Source organism: Phaenicophaeus curvirostris, chromosome 6 (assembly GCF_032191515.1).
Source record: "Phaenicophaeus curvirostris isolate KB17595 chromosome 6, BPBGC_Pcur_1.0, whole genome shotgun sequence".
Taxonomy (NCBI): Eukaryota; Metazoa; Chordata; class Aves; order Cuculiformes; family Cuculidae; genus Phaenicophaeus; species Phaenicophaeus curvirostris.
In genome coordinates this window covers 48,990,393-49,012,826 of record NC_091397.1, presented here as the reverse complement: position 1 = coordinate 49,012,826, position 22,434 = coordinate 48,990,393, and the positions used below count along the sequence as shown (strand labels likewise).

At 40.0% G+C, this 22,434-nt stretch overlaps 1 protein-coding gene across 6 annotated transcripts in view; it reads left to right on the top strand.

Moving 5' to 3' along the window:
- LRRC3B (leucine rich repeat containing 3B) overlaps window positions 1-18,606 on the top strand; it is a 44,265-nt gene extending 25,659 nt beyond the window's left edge. For 5 of the 6 annotated variants that reach the window (XM_069859061.1, XM_069859060.1, XM_069859065.1 and 2 more), the window contains exon 2: window positions 15,954-18,606. In XM_069859061.1, the coding sequence (XP_069715162.1) occupies window positions 16,119-16,898 (780 nt within the window). In that variant the 5' untranslated portion in view covers window positions 15,954-16,118 and the 3' untranslated portion in view covers window positions 16,899-18,606. The remainder of the gene's footprint in view (window positions 1-15,953) is intronic. The other variant, XR_011337602.1, reaches the window with a different exon arrangement.
- Window positions 18,607-22,434: the final 3,828 nt, after the last annotated feature.

The following is a 22,434-nucleotide window of genomic DNA, read 5'->3' as shown; positions in this document are numbered from 1 at the left end:
GTAGTCTGTCCCTCTACCTATCACGGATACACTTAATGTGCTTTAAATGCAAACCAGTTCTTTGCAGGATGTGTGTATTAAACAGATCTAAAATTTGTCGGTAGACCTATGTTTAATGCTAAAATATTAATATATTTCCATGATAAAACTGAAAAAGAAAAATTCTAGTGTACAAAGGAATAGGAATCTACCAAAAATAGGAGTTTTTTTTCTTTGTGCTTCTCTCCTGTGTTGGCCTGGCTGAATGCTGGCTGCGCGGAGGTGTGTAACAGGAGTGACTGCAGGTGGTGCAGAGATTTCAGAGATGGATTTAAAGTGTCAGAACAGCAAGGTGGATTAGTCTGCGGTCACGTTCATGTTGCCATCGAGAGCTGTTGTCTGTGCCTGAGCAAGGTTGTTTTAAGCTTGCATGGGTGTAATAGTCCCAATCGACAAGCATTTCTGTGTAGTTGTCAAATAGGGAAAAGGAGGGAAGAAGAAAAAGTGAACATGTAGTTTCCAGCTCAGCAGGAACCTGACAGCTCCCGAGCTCAACTGGAGCAGGGTGCCAGGAGCTGCTGCCTCACAGGGTACAGATGTGGCTGCTAGTGGGAGGCAGGATGCTGGCTCCTGGGTTCTTCTGAGCTCCAAGCCCAGCAACAGCCTGGAAATCCCACCACTCATGGGGGTGCAAAGCACAGATCATCCCTTTCTTGCTGGGGATGTGCGGTCAGTGGGGAGCATAGGTTAGTAAGCCCTGTCCTCCAAAGAGAAATTGGACATCCCCACTGAGTGGAGTCAAAGCTGAGGAGCCACCCATCTCTGTCAGTGTTCATCTACTCTTCCAGCACAGCTCTGCCAGCTTTAAGTTAATACTGACTCCTAAGACGGCTTTTAGTTTCTTAGGGTTCCTTGAACATCCAGCAGCTCTGCAGTGGGTTGTGCAGCAGTGAGGACTCAGAGTAGCATCATGGGAAGGTCTACCAGGGTCACTTCTCATCCTGCAAGCGAGAACTGCTCTGAGTGGGAACTAAGGCATTGCCTCAAAACTACTGGGAGACTAAGGATGTTACAATAAGTATTCCCAAGAGTAGCTGTGCCATTTTTTTGGCTGCTTTCTACTGTCATTGTTACACAAAAAGGTTGTTTATTTTCCTCTGTCTGTCTTCTGTTGTTGGCCCATCTTGCTAAGTCAGGGTTGCAGTGTTTGTGTATTGTTCATGATCAACCATTCATAATGTACCTTAAATTAGGTGACTTGTCTTACAAACATGTCATCTAATCTCACCACAACCACGTGAGCTCCTTCTTCAGAAACTCAGCGCAAGCCCAGCCAAGCAGCATCCAATGGGGCTAGTTTGTTCACCTGTTTGTCAGGGGCATTAGTGCACTGAAGAGAGCTGACTGGAAGCTCCAGTTGGAAGAACTGCTGAAGAAAAAATAACATCTTTTTAGTAAGATAGAAAAATACCAGTTATGTAAGTTTTGTATTTTGATTTAAATTTTTCATATTGTAACATGTTTTATACAAATTGTTTTCTCTCTCGGGTTTTTTAAAGTTTCTTTTAAGATTTTAAAAAGTTGTGTTTTATCAAAATGGCTTTCATAAGGTTCAATAAGAAAACATGTAGGTTCTGATAACACTAAAAAATCCATTAGTGTCAATAAAACTTTTGATACAAATGCTATGAAAAATGCAGCAGTAATAAGGAATGCCTTAGCTGAAGGAATGCTAAGAGAAAGATGTGAAATCACTTTTTTCACTTTTTGTCTTCATTGACCATCAAGTTTTGAGCCATGTGTACATTTGAGAGAGTAAAGGTAGAATTTTGCCTGGGAAATATTGTAATAACTTTAATTAAAATAATTACTGGCATGTTATAATTAGGCTATTTTTTCTCTCGTCTTAACTACTAACATTGATTCTAAAAGAAGACTAGTAATTAATTTGTTGTAAATAAATGATTGCCATATTAAGGCAGCTGTTAAAATCACTTGATAGAGAGCTAACACCCATTCGTAATGAAAGTGTATGTGCAACTGTAAAAGTAACTTCATAATATGAAATAATGCTCTGGTGGGTTAATATTATGGATGAAGTTTTTAAGACGCTTCCCGGACTGATGGTTGACTTTGCTGCATCTCCCTGTTTGCAGAGGTGTTTGCATCTGGCAAAGTACATTTCAGTGTTGCAACTTCAAAGAATTTTAGAATGGTTATTTGCTAGATGACAGGGTTTTTTTGGTGGAAAGGTAGAGAAGTTGTATATCCCAACAAAAAGGAAAGCAGGTGGAGTGTCCAGCAGCAATAGCTTGTTAGGATGTGTTGAGTCTCGTGTGCTTGCTGGCATGAAGTCTCCTGGCTTTGCCCTAGTGCTGCTGTGCCGTGGCTGCTAGCACACACCCTCCACATCCTCTCTGGTGGCTGTGAAAGTCAGGAGACTATCTTGATTTATCTCTATACTCAGCACAGGCATGAGGCTGAAATCTACGGCAGCCCTGGGCGTGTGTCCACAATGGTGACAATATGGTGGGACTGCCAATGCCGTGGCTGTGAGTGTTTGCCATCTGTACTCTGGGAAAATGCTTTTGAGCACAGAATACCGTGAGAGCCCTGGCAGGGCAGTAACATGTAATAATTGCCTTTTGAACCCTGGCTGATTTCAAATGCAGCTCATCTATCACGGATCAGCTTGAAAATTGGGTGACAGCACTGTGTTGACTGAGGTTTAATACTGGACTGTGCCTCAGGCTAGCAAGGGTTGCAATGTTTGAAATGCAGGTTTCCAAGGATGGGCTTCTCTTTGCAGCTGGAAATGGAAAACCTGGCATTTTTGGGAAGCATCCTTTCCAGATGCAGGCAAACTTTCCTGGTCTGTAACATGAGTGGCACTGAAAATGTGTATGGCACTGTGCTGTGCCAGTCTGGTCCATTTTATTGTTTGTAAGCCAGTCTGTTAAGTTCACTGTCCAGAAAGGAAGGGCAAGGTGGAGCTGGAGGGTCCCTTTGGCTGACTGAAAACAAGAAGGGAGGGAGTTAGGAGCGCAGGAGGTGTTCAGATGTGAACCAGCTCACAGAGATGCTATTGCTGCAGCGCTGTGGCCCTGCATCTATGGCAACTAAGGGAGGAGAATGAGCAATGTAATGTTTCCTGTGAAACAGAGGAACATGAAGAAAAAGAGATTTGAAAATGCTACTCTCAAGTGATATGGTTTGCTTTACTATTTGTTTTGCCATTCTTCATATTATATAGACTGGGATTTGGTAATGATGTTTCATAGCCCATTTGGACTACTTTGAGTGTTCTGGAGTGTTGACTTTATTCAGATATGGGATTTGAATGCATAAAAGAGGTAAGGGTGCCTTTGAAATGAATTGATTCTTAAAAGAGGGAAAAGAGGGAGGCAATCAGCATGATACTTTTCTTTACACTCTCTCACAGTGAAAATATGTAGTAGATGCAGGGTGAGACTACACCACTGTTTACTGTATCAGTGCATGTCTTTCTGCCATATTAGTCAGTGGGAATCATGTGGTGGTGGGCTGATTCATGGCCTGTTACGTAGCTCCCAGGAAGACTGTATAATTTATCGAACTTGTTAATGCTTGGCAGTTTCCCTAGGCTCCAGACTCTTCAGAGCTTCACCATCAAATTGTGAGCCAGTGTGGTCTCTCACGTGAAGCTTCCACATCTGGCTTCCTCCCTTCACAGTGAGAGCACAGGCATGACAGCATTTTCTGGTCCTTGTAATTTTTTTCCTGCAGTTCCACAGGCTTTTCTGACAGCCTTGAATGTTCTTGTAGGTATCACTGCTCTTCTACCCTTGAATGCAGCCAGTGAGACAGACTTTCTTTGTAGCTGGACCATTCCTATAAGGAGCACCTAAGTCCTTATGTTTGTTTCTGACAGAGAAAAAAGAACAGGTAAATGGCTTTGAATTTATATGCTTCTATTTTAAGGGAAAAGGGGATAAAAAAAAATCAAGCAAGTGGTGGGGGGAAAGCCAATTATATTGCTTACAGTATAAGCAATATAAAATATAATCTGACATTATATTTAATTGCTTTTCCAAAGAAATAGTAATCTCATTTTACCTACCACCACCCACACTGTTTTGGGGCAGTATATGGACAGCAGTGACACATGCTGGCAGGCAAAGCCATCATCATAGTTCTGCTCAGCTCACCTCACTGAGAGGGGCTGCTCTTTCAGGAACTGGAGGAGAAGGACGGCATATGTGTGCCATGTGCCAGGGATAGATTCCCTTTGTTCCAGTGTGACTTTTATACATCTTGTTAGAAATGAGTGGGTTAGTGACTGGGCAGGGATCGCAGGTGACTCGGCGGGGCTTGGCATACCAAGGAAAACCTGAGGCGACATAGGCTCTTATACTGAGTAAGAAATTTCAGCTTTATGACTCTCCTGGAATCAGACTGAAATGAGACTGGTGGTAAACAACTTCTGTGCTATTAGCAGGATGCCTTAGCGTGCAGGTGGTTTGGAATACAAGCAAGTGCCTTTAAGCATTGTTTTATGGTGTTGTGCATTTCAGACTGAAAAATGGCCACAAGCTTTATTACTTTAATATTAATACTTTTTCATTATTCTCTCCCTCCCCTCGTGCAAACTGCTGCATTCATCCATTATAAAGTCTCTCTCTCTTTTTTCCACTCACTTGCCATTTTTCACAGCATGAGGAGGGAGAGGCAGGTGGGTGGCAGGAGGGACAGTTGAGGACATAATGGCACCACGTCTGTTGCTGAACAAAGCCAAAGCCCAGGCTGCCACCAGATAACCTGTTGAGGTAACTTGAAAAGCCCTCAATGATGAAAGCATCCCTCCTGCCGTGGCTGCTGCTTCTTTCTAGTCACCTGTGAGGGAACTGCATTTCTTGCAAGGGCTTCTTACATTAGGTTTTTCCATCCTTCCTCCTCCTCCTTGATGGCGGGGGCTGTGTGGGACAGGTGGTGGTATCCATCCCTCCCCAACACTTGTGATCAAGTATTTCTACCACTTTTGCCACTGAGGACTGTGTACCAGGATGTTTAAAGTTGGGAAATAAATAGTGATTTGCAAGACTCAATTTGTCCTGCTCAGCCTTGCAGTTTGGACCAATGGCATCATTTTTTTTCTCCTAAAATCCTGTTCTTGTATTCTGTTTCCTATTCTAAATATGTCAACTTACGTTTATCTCCGTGCCAACGCCAACTGTAACCAGAGCTAAATTACCCCTCCTGTTAGCTCTGCTTGGTTTTCACTTTTCAACAAACCTTAATAAGATAAATCATGTCCCACTTGTCTTTAAATTTCATTATCATGACCTAACTTAATTTGCTATAAATTATTTCTACCTGAGCTTCTTCAGCTGTGAACTTGCAGCCCCCAGTGTCTTGCTCATTGGATCATTGCCCAGCTAATCAAGATTTTTTTTTTCTTCACAACTCCTGCTTTTTGTATCAGCTAGCTTTGCCAAAGTCAACTTGGCAGTATAACCTCTGTGGGGATGCACATATACCTGATGTATTCTTGTCTTTAAAGTTTTATTGAACTGAGTTTTGGCCTCTTCCTGTCGTGCTCTAGTATTGCTAATAAAGACCTCTTTTCCCTTAGGATAAATGGCACCTCAGTGGTTTACTCTCATCTTGGAGGCAGCCATTGCAAAACTTTCTTTTGTTTCTTCCTTTCTTTTCGTTTCTCCTTGGGAAGTATGACTGACTGACTGGAAAATCTCTACTCACTCAGTATTAAGCAGCTGTGCCTTGTTTTTGGTTTTTTTCGCACAGCTAGATTTCATGTCTGATAAAGACTGGTGTTTATTTCCACTGAGAAATGCCGATCCATTTTTTTTTTTTCCTTTAGAGGTGTTCCTATTATTTAGCAGTTGCTGATAAACAACTTTTATTTCAGACCCCTGAATGCTGTAGTCTCACCTCTCACCAAGCTGCTGAATTACAACCAGGCAAAATATTTTTGCTGAGTGAAGGTTCGAGAACCCTTAAAGGATTACAGCCTCCTACATCAAGTTGTAATAACAACCTTCTATGATGATATGTCCTCAGAAGAAAAACTTATACAGCCAGCTTTTTGTGATTTTGGAAAAATACTGCATAGTTTTGAACAAAAACAAAAAAGATTTTACCTGACTTCCTAGGAAGCCATGGGAATGCTCCAGAGCAGTCATTTCAAAATGAAAACTTGCTGATTGTTGCTTAGATAGTAATTAGGTAATTTGCAAAGTCCTTCAATGGTAGCTGAGGGCCTGATGTAACACACCAGCACATTAAAGAATAGTCAGTTTTTCTAACACTTATTTGGAGACAAGTGGTAACGTGCTGCAGTTTAGGATGAGCATCTAATATATCAAATATATAATTTCTTTTGAAAATAGAAGCTCTCATTTGGTGTATAGATCATGGTGGAGTGAATGCGTCTGCTGTTATGGTGGATGTTGACAGAATTGAGTTTTCAGGGTGCATTCAGAGTCCACTGATGGCATCCTGTTACCTCCCGGTACGGGATGATGCAAGAACAGTAGGTACACAAGGTACTGCCTTGGGCTTACAGCAGTCTCCTCAGTTCTGACATGCTTCAGTTCGACCTAAATTATTTGGCTCAATATGAGGTTTATTCGTAAAATGACACGTCATGTCGTAGGCAGGGGGTCAGATTAGATGATCTAATGGCTCCATTTGGCCTTAAACTCTTAATTAGGGACATGCTGCCAGCACAAGATGGTATTGAAGCTTTCTGCTGCTAGATTTTACTTGCCTGGAAGATCCTCAGCTGGAGCAGAGCTGCAGAGGTTGTACTTGGGCTACTCTTTCCCTCAGCCTCTAATGCCAGTAGCAACCAGCAGAGCTAAAAGCAAGTCATGATGGAAACCTGCTGATCTTGCTTTCATGGAAGCACAAAAGCCCTACGTCTAACTATTCCAGACTGTCAAACAGTCAGCATTTAGAGCTGTAATGATATCCAGATATAGAAATAAAATCTATTATTAGTCCAGTACTATGACATTCACTGAAAGAAAAAGATAAGTTTCTCTGGCAAGCTGATTAAAAAGAAATTACAGTTATTTGAAGCTGCTCATGGATTAAAATATTAAAAGTGGGGATGTGGTTTTAATGGTGGGTGATTTAATACAGTGGAGGTTAATGATACCTTTGCTTGACACCTTTGGTGCAGAAGTGGGAAGTATAAATGTGTATGTTGTAGATGTGTTCTTTGCTCTCTCAGCTATGCGAGTGGCAGCACGCAGGTTTAATAACCATTGACACAGCAAAACTAGCATTACTGATCAACCAGTTTCTTTGGCAAGCCCAAATGGTTTCTAGTTAACTCAGTGTGTCACTTGATTGCAGAAAGTCACTTGAATGTATTCTTAAAGTTATTTAATTGTTTATTGATCTTGTAATTATTCCATATTTGCCGTCCCTTTTGCTATTTTCTGGAATGTGTTGATACATCACAATTTTAATTTCTTTGATAGAAGATCATGGTTTTGGGGTATTGAGCATTCCTTTTCAAGTTTTATTGGGGAATTTCAAACTTTGTTGGTTTCCTTTATATACAAATGTTACACGTTTTATTTTTCTGGCATTTTTCTACATCAGATACTCTACCACTGCACGCCTCTTAAATGTCCTGTTATTATACAACTAGCATATTTCAAAGCACAAGGGGCTGAATTAATAATTGCTTTGTTCTAGAGTGCTGTTCCCTATTGCTAGTTTAGCTTGTGGCTTCAACGCTTTCAGACTTTTTCATACAGAGTAATTGGTCTGAAAGTATGTTCTTTTTCTTTGTGGTCTCATCTTGCAGATATTAATCGGTTTCATTTTAGGAGAAGTTTCTCCTGTCCTGACTTCTTTCCTTGCAAATCCCTTGTGCCACAGCTTATTGCTCGCAGTTCATGTCACTAGGCAGTTCATGGAGAGAAACAGCTTTGGTTTCCTGCGGTTTAACACAATAGGGTAATCTAGATCCCAGTTAAAAGCAAGAATATGTGAAACTGGATGATAAACTGCCACTGCCTCTGCTCACTTCTGTATTTCATTTTGACATGTCTAACCCAAGACATGGTCTCACCTGGAGTGACCCATCACAATTCCTGGAAATCTGCTCTGTGGCAGAGGGTCAGCTGGAAGAAGCAACTTTCAGTCATGCTCTGCTTCATCTTTCTCCTCCTTTCCCTGTCTTATTTTGGAGTCTGTAACACATCTTAATACTCCAAGGACTCCCTGCTGCCTGGGTATCTGCTGCCAGCAGCTGTCTTGCTGGCTGCTTCATGCAACTGTTGTCAACTTTACAAAGCTGCTAGCACGTTCCTTGCTGAATGGTCCCTTCAGGTTTGCATGCTTATTTCTGCCTTGCTGACTTTATTATCAGCACAGCTTCCTCAGCCTAATTACAACTTCCCTCTTCCCCCTACCTACTAAGTTGCAGGAACATTTGGATGGACCTCAAATGAGCCAGAAGATAGCAGTATGCAGAACCAAATAAGCACCCTTAAAAGTGGAAGAAAGTGCTCTAGGTGGTCTGAATCTTGCTTATCTTTGCAAAACAGTACCTTAAAGGCCTATTAGTTTCTGATAACATGGTTTTTGTTATTGAGGAAGAAGAAGGGAATGGGGTGCTTAGATTTACACTTTGCAGAATAAGAATGAGATTTTCAGTTGGACAAGGATACCATTTGCAGTCACTAGATGTAGTTATCAAAATTAAATTACAAGACTTGTCACTGATTACGTGGGTAATCATTGAGGTGATCAGTGTAATTATCTTGAGATCCAGAAAACATTTTCGCTGATACGATACTACAGAATTAAGTTGAAGGAGCATCCATCATTAGCTACTAGGTAAAGTCAGGGTATGGCTCCAACCAAGCACTCATCTTTCACTTTGATGACATTATTTTATAATACGAGAGAAAAATAGTTCAGCAAATATTGTGAAATTGACCTTTTATGTTGAAAACATTTTCCATTGTATTCCATCAGATTTATTGAAAACCTATTGCATTGACTAAATGTGAAAGGCTCCTAGGCATTCAGTTCATAATCAGACTTCAGAACAGACTTTACCGTCTATCCAGTCTCTTTACCCAGGGAAGACAAAGTATTTCCACTTCAGGTTATTTTAAGCTCGCAGAGTGTATTTTTTTTTCGTGTACATCATATGGAGGATTGACTCAGCTGCTGCTAAGAAAGGTTTTCTAGCCAAACAGGATGGTTGTTGATGTTGTCTCAGAAAATGTGACTGAGACTCAGTAGAATATAATCCAGAATTCTAAAAATGTTTTTACTTTAATACACACTAGTAGTTAATGTAGAAACAAATGATATGACTTTGGAGAACTCTTTACAGACCATCATTTGTGTTGGAGCATTTCCCTTCAACATCTGTAATGTGGTTCTTCATGTTCTTGTAGAGAAAGATCAATTTTGCAGATACATTTACTGAGCAGTAACTCAGGCATATCTTGAGCCTTTGTTTATTTTTCTATAGATTGTTAAGCCTGTTTCTTGCAAATAACAAGATAAATGATGTGTAAGAGGTGATAGTATTTATATCTTATGCCTTTCATTTTTAACGTAATTGCCACTACACATGCACTGTAAGTATACATAATATTTTCTTTTTTATTTCTTTCAAATGGCATAGGTACACATACAAAATGTTGTTTTATATTTCCCAGCAGGTTACATTGTTCAGGGAAGGGTCAGGAACATTTTGTAGTGTAAGTCATGTGAAGAGGATGAAGGAGATAGGTGGAAAAACTAGGCAGCACTGAGCAGCATCTAAATAGCAAGTGAATCAGTCTTTGTTAGGGCTTGAAAGAAAGAGGTCTAAGAGCATCCCCAAAAGCTGTTTCTTTAGTTTCCGTCAAGGATATCAAATTTTGTTCCAAGAAATATGTTGCCACAAAAAAGTTCCAAAAAATAAAGCATCCTAAGGAAAGGTAGGAGATAATTGGTAATATTTTTCTGTCATTGATCTGTTATTACATCTGCTAAGCTTCACGCAATTATTTATCAGCTGTAAATTATAAAATAATTCCTGACTTGACATGAAAAGAGAGAAAAGTCAAATACAATTTTTTTTAATGTGAATCCAGCCCATCACTCTTGAAGTACTGATTCATTTTCCCACACAGTATAATTAAGTAAGCTGTTAATCTGTAATAAGGAGTGATACATTCAGTGATCTCAGAATCAGAAAATAATTATATCTTAAAATGTTCATTTGGTCCTCCTCAACCATTTTATTACTCTGTATCTGTTAAGAGAGTATTCGTAGCTTAGGATCTTTAAACTTCTTTTACCTACACCTTTTGCTTCTGCAGCTAGAAGTGGTTTGCCATAAGCAGTTGTTAGAAAGATGTCTATACTGGAAGGTTTCTGGGGACAAAATGTCTACAGGCATTCTGAGCTGTGTCTTAGGGTAGAATGTTATAGCATGAGTACATTTGGTGTTTCATTAGATAATGAATCCATTATGTAATTAGAGTTCAGGCGCACACTGATTGATCGTGACCTTTCAATTATTCATTGAATCAGTGTCTTTTCGTAGAATCATAGAATCACCAGGTTGGGCACTAAGCTGGGTGGAAATGTGGATCTGCTGGAGGGTAGGGAGGTTCCAAAGGGATCTGAACAAGCTGGACCGCTGGGCTGAGTCCAGTGGGATGAAGTTTAACAAGGCCAAATGCCATGTCCTGCATTGGGGCACAACAACCCTGTGCAGCTACAGACTAGGAGAGGTCTGGCTGGAAAGCTGCCTGGAGGAGAAAGACCTGGGGGTGTTGGTTGACAGTGACTGAATATGGGCCAGCAGTGTGCCCAGGTGGCCAAGAAGGCCAATGGCATCTTGGCTTGTATCAGAAATGGCGTGGCCAGTTTTGCACCCCTATTTCCCCACTTCATTTGCGGTTGGCTTCTATTAATTTTTCTTCTTACTGCTTTAGAATTTCATTTTGCCATGTTCTGAGATCCTGAAAACCTCCAACTGCCAGAGACTTTTGGCTGGGAATTTATATTACCTGGTACCTTGTGAACAGCTATTGGCATCTCTCTAGTTTGGTGCTTCATAGCTTTTTTCACTGCCTGCCTTCAAGGTAGCTGTGCTGTGAAGCAGCAAGAATGTTTTTTTAGGATCATTCTCTCATTTCTCCATTTTCTGCTTGTTTGTGAATGATAACAACAACAACAAAAATTTAAAATCCTCCTGTCTTTGTTCACTGAAGAGGCCTTACAGTCTGTGATCCATTGAAGGCGAGGGGAAAGGGCTAACTCTCCATGGCCAGCTCTCCGTAGGACAACTCTTTGCAGGACACTTCTACATGGCAGCTCTTTGAAGGGACAGCTCTGTGTGGGGCCCCCAAGTTGCTGACAGTGAGTGGTCCAGCAGATGTTGCCCTGCACCATGCGGAGCCCCGAGCATGTGGTAGCAAGCAGTCCAGCAGATGCCACTGGTCCTCCACCCCTCAGTGGATGCCAAGCTTTGCAAAGCCCTCATTTCTGTGGTGACAGGAATGATCCCATAAAGGCATTTATATTAAATGTTTTGCATCATGGTGTAGCCTTTATCATGTGAGATCTTGCCTGATAACCATGAGGTCACCAAGGGTTAAATTGTTGATCTCACCTCAACATAAATATTTGGGAATTCACCTGAAAATGGCTGAGAACTCAGGCGAAATTTCAAGTAAAATTGTTGTGATATTGGAGCAAGCTGAACAAAGATACTTGGCTGTCACAGGTAGTTTTGGTAGTGCTAGAAAGTAATATTTGAAGACCCCTACTGAAATCTAGATACACAATGCATGGAGAAGGCATCTGATGAACCAGCAGAGAGTAAGTCTCTCTCTCCCATCTGCAAGATGCAAATTTCCAAGAAGAGTGTCGTCAGCGAATGGCTCTGCTGACTTCGTCTTGATGGAGATGCAAGATGATCCTGGTGGTTGAGGGGGTTGTATGTGAGTTTAAAATACTATAGGCAGAATACATCTTAAGGCTGATTTTAGTCTCAGCTTTTGAGTCCTTTGAGAGCAGTGGCTAGCCTTCAAATGTAAGGGACTGGCAGCTGCTCCAACCTCACTTTTTCTGGGTGCAGAGGCTGTGTGGAGGGTCGGTGAGGAGCTACTCACATGTGTGAACACCAGGGTAATGACTGAAGAGCTGCCATTTGGACTCTGAAGTCTCTACACCTCAAGAGAAACTGTTTTTACCACCTCTTGCCCTTCCCCTTCTCTTTGGTTGTCAGGCATCTTTAACTATATATTTGATTGATTTTTTTTTTTATGCATCTTTTGTTGCCTTAGCATTTTACTAAACAATAAGAAGTCTCTTTTTCATTTTTATGCTGTTCTGTGTGATGGTTATAGCATTTCCTAGCCTCCTATACCTTGCTTTGAAGACACAGCAGCATAAATTAATATTGCAAGAAGTCTTGTCGTGGACTTTCTGTGTAACTTCTCTAAGTCTGCAGGCCCTTTTTTCTAGGCACTAAGACTTCTTTACTAATTTCTTGTGGAGCGGCGTTATTAACCAAATACTTCATTTATCACCTGCTACTAAGATACAGTCACTGCACCTTGCTTGCTGGAAAGGCAAACATCTGCATGTACTCAACACCTGAAGCACAGTAGAAATCTCACCATGTATTAAAAGCAAATGTGCTTTCCTTGAGGATTTCAGGCTTTGTACATTTTTCAGTGCTGTTGGATGTTTGTACTAAGTGAATGGTCTTGGGGGAACATGAGAGGAGGAAAGCTTGAAAACCAGTTTAAATTGCAAGACAGTGAAGAATTCTTCTGTGCGATCTTCCATCTGTAGTTTTTTTGCCGTGCAATATTAGACTTGCACATTAGGTTTTCTGTGTTTGTACTTGTATTTTAGAAATGTACATGAAAAGCTTTTATATACCATACTTTTAGCTGTGCTTGTAGCATTGCTGTCACTTCCCTGTGCCTTCATTTACTTTTTAATATATTTTTGTTTTTTCTTTATTTGCAGATTTCTGATCAATTCATGCATTTATTTGAAATCTACGTCTTCCATCCCTTTCTCCTTAGCGTTTCTGTCTGGTATATATCTTTTGTCTTAAATCCAGCTTTATTACCTTCATTCATTGTGTTCCAAGCAATATATATTAGATAGGTGCTCAAGAAGAAAAATCCTCTTTTTTACATATGGATATGTAGATCCTCATTCTCTTTTCTGTTGTTGCAGTCACTAGGGTGCTTGTAAGTCAAGAAAGTCCTTGCTGTAAGTTTGTTTGTGAACCCCAAAGCTCAGTTATGCCATGGGTCAGATATTCTGATTATGGAAGTGAGTAAAGCTGCTTTCCTGACTGATGCTCAGTCCCATAGGGTTGCTTCCAGTTAATTTACTGAGAATTTGCTGAGCTTTATTGTTGCTCAACTAAGTTTTGCCGACAGGGCTGTTAATTATGGGTTTAAATTTGTATTTTCTCTTTCTAACAACTTAAAATATTGGGAGTTTTTCTTTTATCCATTTACTTAGTTATCTCTTTTGAAGAGGCATTGCTTCATTAAACACTTCCCTGGTTAGTCTGTAATGATCCTATTTCTTTCACTCTAAACACATTGCTACATTAAAGAAAAAGAGCTTCATTTGTCTTCAGTGGGATGAAGACCTTTCGCATGGATTTTGGTGCATGGGGCATCTTTGATACATGATCTGTGGTGGCATCGCTGCGCTATGAAGGACTCCGCAGCATTCATGGTATAATTCCAGGTTGGCAGGGGTTTTTTAGCCTGTGATGAAATGAATAAGATATGTAATCATCACACTGGTGGGAACAGTACAATTGTTATGCTTCTTCAAAATTAAGCATCTGCTTCAGGTTTTTGCTCTTTCACCCTTGTCCATTCATGCAGTAGGACTCCAGTATCATTGGTGGGATGTCATTATATACAAATAGTCAGTGATGATGTGCTTATTCTGTGATGATGAGCTGGACCGTTTATCTGCTCAGTGCAGTAGTGAGATGTGTAAACATGAAGGGAAAAGAAAATAGGTGGGTGTTTTTCCAGGGTACAGGCCTTCTTGCAGCAGCACCCAGGGCTGCGGGAGGGAAGAGCAGATTGCCAGCTTGGAGCTGCCAGGAGGAGCAGCTGCCAGCTTCAGCTTGGCCTCCGAAGGGCTGCACATTTTAGCAAGTACTTAGCACCTTTGGGCAGGCTGGGAAAAAACAACTTCTGTAACTTGTCTCCTTCTGTAGCAGGTTTCCATCTGATCTGAAGATTAAGCTCTGCAGTGACCAAGGAGCCACAGGGAGAAATGTCAAGAATGGGCTTCTTTCAGAAAGACCCTGCTTCTTCCACAGAGGTCCTGCAGGACCTCCATTTCCTCATGGGGAGCTTTTCATGCTCTGCTTGCTTCCCTTCTTAATGGTTCACGTTTCCAGGGTTAACTCCACAATTTCTTTCTTTCTTTTTTTTTTTTTTTTAGATTTTAGAGTAAAAGATTTCTGTGTTATGGAATCCAAGTGTAAACTTTCTGTCTAGGTTCTTGGGCTGTCTCTCTTTTGATCAATAGATGAAAGAGTAGTCATGATATACTATTACTCTTTGCAGTAATTGCAAGTGAGAGTGTGCTGAGCTTTAGCTATTCCTGAGCTGTAGCACTGGGGTAATCAAACATAATGTAGATATTATGAAGATGGTTTGATATTTTTCTGTGGGGTTACTGACATACTACACCTCAGCAAAAGGGTTAAATAAAATTTGAGCTATGGGTTTGAAAAACTGCATGACACATCTGATCTGTATTACTATGATGCGCCAGAAACTGCAGTTAGTATGCGAGTTCTGAAGGAAAAAATGATTGCAATGCAATTTCTTCTTTTTCATGTAGAATCACACATATCCTCCCTGCAGGGATTTTGTTGTTCAGTGGACTACACTGTGGGTTTGGGGGAAAAAAAAAAATCATTTATATGGAAATACAACCTGAAGGCTGCAAATATCCAAGCAGCTACAAAGGCAGAGAGCATGTATATGAAAACAAATGGACCTTTTGTGCCTACAAAATTAATAGTTTACCATAATATGGGAAAAAATAAATGAGGTTGGTTTTGAAACCTTATAGGTCAGCATTTCAGACTTCTGTATTTGTTCTCCAATTAAAGGAGAAAATGGAAAATCTACGTTTTTACTATTTTTAAGCCAACTTGAGAGGGGAGAAGCAGAAACAATATTTTTCATATGTACTATTAGCAAATTAATAAGATTTTTTTTTGTTTGGCTTGTACATAGATTTGTGTGAGTTTTATTTTGTTTGGGGAGATGTGAGTTACATTTTCTTTTTCTCGGTGTTAAAATTTTCAAGAAAGCTGGGAGTAGAAATTATTTTTGTGGGTCTCAGCAGTGTCTCACAAAAGCGGAAGATGAGGGGGAGACAAGGAAATGGTGGATGTTTGTGGTGTCTTGCAGCAGCATTTGGTTTACTTAATTTTTGTTTCTTAATGTAGTAAAAAAATATTTCCTCAATGAAATGCTTTGATATGGACTTCAAATAGTGGAAATTATTATGGGAGTTCACGTTAGCCACCACAAACTCCTCACTTACCTGTCACTGTTGCTGGAGATGCAATCTTAGCTTCTATTAATGTATCTTCTTCTATATCAAGTGAAAATGTAATTTAGTTTTATAGCTGTTTTAGAAGTCTGTGATAAAAACAAACCAGTCTGTCCCTCTAGTAAGTAATAAAAGCCCAAACCTGTGCATTTTATAGTAAATGTACTGGGGATTTGTACTATACTCAGATTAATGCTAATGAGTTACCTAAATAAATCCTGTGGTGCACTGATAGGATAATAGATCATTTATTTAATGTTGCACTTCACATTGCCTTAATTTTTATTTATTTATTTATTTATTTAATGAAAACAGAATTGTGATTGGAGTTTATGGTATAAGGAACTTGTTTTCCTTCCTCTCTGTAGGCATGCTTCTAAGAAGAGTATTTGCCATGAGGAAACCCACAGGTTGTAGTCAACTTTGACTAATCCCACTGAAGAAAATGAAGCCACGTTTCAGCTTTGCCGATCCTTTTCCCACCACTGTTGCCTGAATGAGAAATGGTGATGTGATTATGCTGACACCCCAGCATGCATTTGGTAGACCTGTGGTTAACTCGTTCCCTCTCCATGTGTCTGCTCTTACAAAGTTTTGTCCTCATGATACTGTGCTTTCATTCTGCCAGTATGTGCCCAAAAGGCTGCCTCTGCTCTCACTCCGGAGGTCTGAATGTCAGTTGTAGCAATGCGAACCTCAAGGAGATACCAAGAGATCTTCCTCCAGAAACAGTCTTACTTTATTTGGACTCCAATCAGATAACATCTATCCCCAATGAAATTTTTAAGGACTTGCACCAACTGAGAGTCCTCAATTTATCAAAAAACGGGATTGAGTTTATAGATGAACACGCCTTTAAAGGGGTGGCAGAAACTCTGCAGACTCTGGATTTGTCTGACAACCGGATTCAAAGTGTGCACAAAAACGCTTTCAACAACTTAAAGGCCAGAGCCAGAATTGCAAACAATCCCTGGCACTGTGACTGCACGCTGCAGCAGGTGTTGAGGAGCATGGCATCCAATCACGAGACAGCCAACAACGTCATCTGCAAGACTTCTGTGTTGGATGAACACGCTGGGAGACCATTCCTCAACGCTGCCAATGATGCTGACCTCTGCAACCTTCCTAAAAAGACTACTGATTATGCCATGCTGGTCACCATGTTTGGCTGGTTCACCATGGTGATCTCATACGTGGTTTATTACGTCCGGCAAAATCAGGAGGATGCAAGGAGGCACCTTGAGTACTTGAAATCCCTGCCGAGCAGGCAAAAGAAACCAGATGAAGCTGATGACATTAGCACTGTGGTATAGTATTCTGAATACAATGACTGCCTTTGTGACAGAAACTAGATTTGGATGACGCTAAAACCAGAGGATTACTTCTAACGTTCATTGTAAACATTAAGACTTTGGGAGCTTTTTTCTGTTTAATTGAATTACGCCACTGTTGAGCTTTCTAACAGGAAGTTTTCTTGGGGTGATATACTTTAATTATTGCTCTGGTGGTATCCTGAAGCAAGTGAATTAACATGTAAACATTAGTTTAGACCCATTCCACTATTTAATAATGAAATTTATTTTTTTAATTTAAAGCCAAATAAAAGCTTAAATTTGAACCATGTAAACCAGAGTAATTTATTGATCAGAAACCTCTCAGGTGCCAGAGCACACTTGGTTTGATCAGGTAGAAGAGAGGAGTAGTGACGAAGTGAGCTGTGAGAGGTCCAGGAGCAGAGGGTTCCTGAAGAGCATGTCTCTCATTGGGGTGTCAGGTGAAGAGCTGGTGAGTGGCAGCCCATTTTGGGGACTGGGGAGAGAGGTGCTGTGTGTGGAGAGAGGAGAGCCCTAACTCTAGTTGTAAGGAACTGAAGCTTGGGTAAGACTCGGAGGGCTTTTTGGCAACAGTGGGGAGGAGCCAACATGAAGGAGCAGCATTGCAGGACATCACGGAGAGGTAAGTGGGGAAGCGTGGTGGGTTTTCATCTTGCACCCACTTATTGACTCCCTTGAGCTTCATGCAGGTGTCCCCAGCCCTGGGGAGGACGGCAAGAAAGCAAACTTAAGTGTAGTATTCAAACTAGAGTATTACTAGTGATGGAGAAAGGAAAAAAAAAAAAGTTGAATAAAATTAGTCCTAGTCTGTACATTGGTTCATAACTTAAAAGTGGATTTATTTTTTAGGCTGAAGCCTTTTTTTAAAAAGCTGAATTAAATAAGTTAGTATATAAGCCGGGCACATTCTGTTGTGCATTAGAAAATATTTTGGTATGACTTTATGGATAAATGCTTAAGAAAATATAAAGCCCATGCAGTTAAACTCAGCTTCAAATATGAAATGGATGTTTTAAAGCTCTGCTCTTTTTAAAAACATGATTGTTTTTTCTTTTCATAGATAAAGTTTTCAAAGGAGACAAATTCATAAGAATGTATTCCACCTGTCTTTTATTACCCTAATAAAACAATACTTGCATCTGAGTTCCTATAGATCTAGTCTACCTGACATTGGAATAGGGATTGCAGAAGGATGGCTAAAATATGTATAAAATGCTACCTTGCAAAAGCAAATGTTGAAGGATAGCCTGAAAAAAAAAATTAAAATATCTGGAGTCCTATCTCCTATTAGATTATCCATTATTTCTGTTAAAATTATATTGTTTTATATTTTAGACAGCATGAGCTTTTTTATCACACTTTTTTTAGAATGTTGTTAAAAGAATATCTAAAATTTATTCCAAAGCAGGTGACAGAAGAGGAGAAAAAATACGTTTTTAAATGTGCATAGATTCAATTTATGTCATCTTTGTGGGCTGAATTCTGCTTCAGTCGCTGTTCGTGTGACCAGCCTTGCTATTTGCATTGTTCTATCTCAATGAACAGGTTTGACATATTAAGAGAATGTAAATATTTGTAAAGGGCACAGTCTGTCCAAAAAATATCTGTACTCCAATATTTCTGCCTCCCCCCTTTTCCTTCCCTTCCCTCATTAAGTAAAAATTCTATTTTCTAGAGAGAGGAGACTGTTGATTATACATCCTGCTTAGTCTGCATTTGATACCTTCCTTTTTTTCAATCTCCACCTTGCTGAACTTTCCAGCATTGCCAAAGTGCTGCGAAAGTGCTCCCCGAGTTCTGTGTTGCCTCCTGCGGGAGCCAAAAGCCATAGAGCTAAATACCCCTGTGAATCTGAAGAGAGCAGATAAAATGTTGTATCGTACTGGCAGTGTAACCAGCCCTACTGAACATGATGTGTAGAGCCTCCGTGTAGGCTGAGCCAAGTTAATTTCTGATATAATCCTCCTAATTTCTCTAAAATCTCCTACAGGGGAAAACTCATGTTTTTTCTGTTGCTGTGTTCCCAGGTGATATTTGAGATCCCAGCTAGTATGCTACTTTCGGGAAAAACTGGGGGGACTAGCTAAATGATGGGACTGTGCGGGCGGTGCTAACGTAATCCAGTGCTGTTTATGCACAATTAAATGCAGAAGTTTCTCCACAAAATTTGGGAAAAACTCTTTAAACAGCAATATTTATGAAAATCTGGACAGTCTTAAAATGCTTGCAGGTTTTAAAAACTTGCTTTCAGACAGTGTTTTTATTAAAAAGACAAACAAGAAAACTCAAAAAGGCTCCCACTAATGGTGACTGACAGTACTATAAAGAATTTATCTTTGTTTTTTCTGTTTTTCCAGTTTATTGTATCTGTAAGACTGATTCTGGACCTGGTACAGTTTTGCCCGAGCTGAACTTCTGACCCTGTGTTCAAATCCTGACCAAAAGCAATTTAAGCCATGTTAAGCCGTTCTCTGTAGAAAGGCTCTGGAGGGATGGTTTCATATTGGTTCTCCAGGTCTACTGATTTTCTTTAATTGATTCTTTATCTAACATCTCTCTTCACAAAACTTTTAATTTCTTGTTTTGAAGAAAAATCTGAGAATCAAGGCAATGCTCTAACAACCAATAGGTGCAAACTCGTAAAGCTGAATTTAGCTGATGAGGTAATAACATCACTGTTCCTCAGCTATATGGACCAGGCGGTGCTAACATTCTTGTCAACTCAAATATTTGAGCTACATCTCTTTTTTTTTTTTTATTGAAAAGAAACAGATAAAAACCAGCATAAGAAGATACTTGTTTTTATCCTGTTTGCTGCACACCTTTCTGCCCAAAACTACTGCCTCTAGAAAAGGCTACGCTCTGCCCTTTGAAGTCAATGGCTCAAAATTTTTAAAGTTTGATTGCATAACATTTCAAAGAGTTATTTTATTTACCAAAACAGTTTTGCTCAAAAATGAGTGAAGCAGTATGTTTTTAGCTCTGATACATTAGTATATAAATACAGATGAAAGGAAATTGATGTTTCCATATTCACAGGAGGGAGTGTATGTTAGAAAATAGAGGGAAATGCACAGCACATTGATTCTTAATTTTTATTTTTCATTAAGATGCTTCAGGAAAAATAGGACTGGGATTCAGTTGGTTAAATGATTTTCTTTTTCCTGAACGGTAAAGGATAACTCTCCTAATACTATTTTTTTTCCCTTAAAACTAGTGCTGATTTTTCTCTGCTAATTTTCTAGTGTATTATGCTCTTTGGGTAAAATCCATGACAGTACATTTGGCCTGTGTGCATTTAGTCTTATACTTAATACTTTTATTCTGTTCTCAGCTTTGTACAGAATTACATACAAATGTCTTCACCATTAATGTACATTACATTTTTAAGTCTTCAGCAAAATTTTGCTCTACAATCGCCATAACTTTCAGGGGCAGAGTACAAACAAAGTGTGATGGTGCATGTTCAGGTCTTCCCAGGCAGGAAAGAGAATCTTGTTTTACAAAAGATGTCATACGGAAAATCCACGGCAGTGTTTTTTCAGTTTGAAAGAGCCAAATCATAAGCATTAGGAAGCGAGCAAAAGAAGGGAAAATAAAAGGAGTAGCTGGAGGCTAAAATGCTTGAAGGTATCATGGAGTCATGCAGCATGTTTCGATGTGCGGTGGGGTCTCAGAGTGAGTCTAACTCAATTTAAAAAAGGATGTCCCTCTGCTCCCACACCTGAAAAAAGGCTAGCATTGCTAAGCAAGAGTGAATGAGGTTTAAGGAATTAAAAACATGGTTTTTAAATTGTAGGAGTGAAGTCTGAGGGAGGAAAGTAGAAGAAGGTGTAAATTCTGGTAGGGTTAGATGGTCAAAACTAATGGTAACATTTTTTTCTAAGCAAATCTCAAACAAGAATCCCACCTTAGCAATGGCCAAGAGCCGACGGGGTACTAAAGGAGTGCTGTGGATACATTTGGCAAACATTCTGAAAGAAGCTAGGCTACCATGTATGAAGGGGAGGAGGGGAAATCATCCTACTAACAAGTTACTGCTTAAAATATAAGAAAAGTAAAAAGAAATTACCTCTTTTCTTGAAGGATTATGATTAGTGAAATTTCTGAGAAAGTGTCCCAAAGATCTCAGAATCTGACCAATTCTGTGCAGTGTATTTCTGAGTGATCTAGAAAAGGGAGTTAATAACAAGCTGATAACATTTGTGGATGATAAACAGTTACTGAGGGCAGTCCAACTTACAGCTAGCTGTGAAGAAATACAGAAGGTTCTCACATTTCTCAGTTAGTAATGATGGTAAAATGAAGGTTGGATTTGGTGTGAATAACTGCGAAGTACCACAGATGGCATATCCTTAGCTATAAACACAAGGGTATTCTCTAAATTGGCTATAATCAAATGGAAAAAACATCTTGGAGGCACAGTGGGAAGCTCTTTGATGACAAACAGTTCGATGACAAAAATTATTAGGAGGTAAATAGTGTGGTAGAACTGCATGATGAACCACTGAAAAAAATCTGTGATGAACCCATATCTGGAACATTGCTTCCAGTTTAGGTTCTCCTTATCTCAAGAAAAGCAGATCTGTAGTCTCCAGACTACAGAAAATGTAGAGAAAGGCAGTAAGATAATCAAGAGTATGAAGCTGTTTTTGTAGAAGACACAGAATCAAACATCTCTGAGTGTGGGGATGAGATGCCAGATGAAGACATGGCAAAAACTGGAGTGGTGCACAAAAGGTAATATGAGGAGGACTGATCTCTGTTTCTTGCAACAGAAAACAGAGCAGTGCTGATTAAAGAATACCAGACAGCAGGTGTTGGGTTTTTTAAAAAAATCTTTTTTGTTATGAGAACGTGCATTTAATAAAGTGCAGAATACTGTAGAGAAGAAAACACGTCTTCAAAGGTAGGGCTCCACAAGTTCATGGAAGTCAAAAGTCTCAAGAAGGAAAGCCCCTGCTCATCCCAGGAAGCAGGGATGGTTTCCCTAGGAAAGGCTCACAGGTCTGTGCTTCTCTTATTCTCTCTGATGTGCTTCTGCAGGTGTTTGTTGAAGAAGAGAAGGTGGGCTTGATTTTATGGCATCAGTGCTCTCGTGCATCTGGTGGGATACAAACTGTGCTGCACTGCCCTCCCTGTGAGGCAGGAGGGGGCATTTGTTGTGCCGACAAGGGTTTGCATGCATGCAGTTGGAATGAAGCCCAGGAAAAGCAAAATCACATTTAACTTTTAGCATTTTTTCCATGTGATCTGCAGTGCTAACTGCGGGGCAGAGTTTGGGCACCCCATGCTGAGTTGGACCAGGACTGTGTTAGCTAAAGGAGTAACAGCTTTTTTTTGGGAACCTGTGGGAACATTATTAAGAGAATTCTTACAGCTCACCTGGTGGTCCATCTGTAAAAGATGGGGTTTCCTTATAGGTTCTTCATTAAAACAGGGCTAAAGCCTTGTTTTTCACAAAGAAATCCCTTCATCATTATCTATTTCTTCAAGTGAAAACTGGTGTGATGAC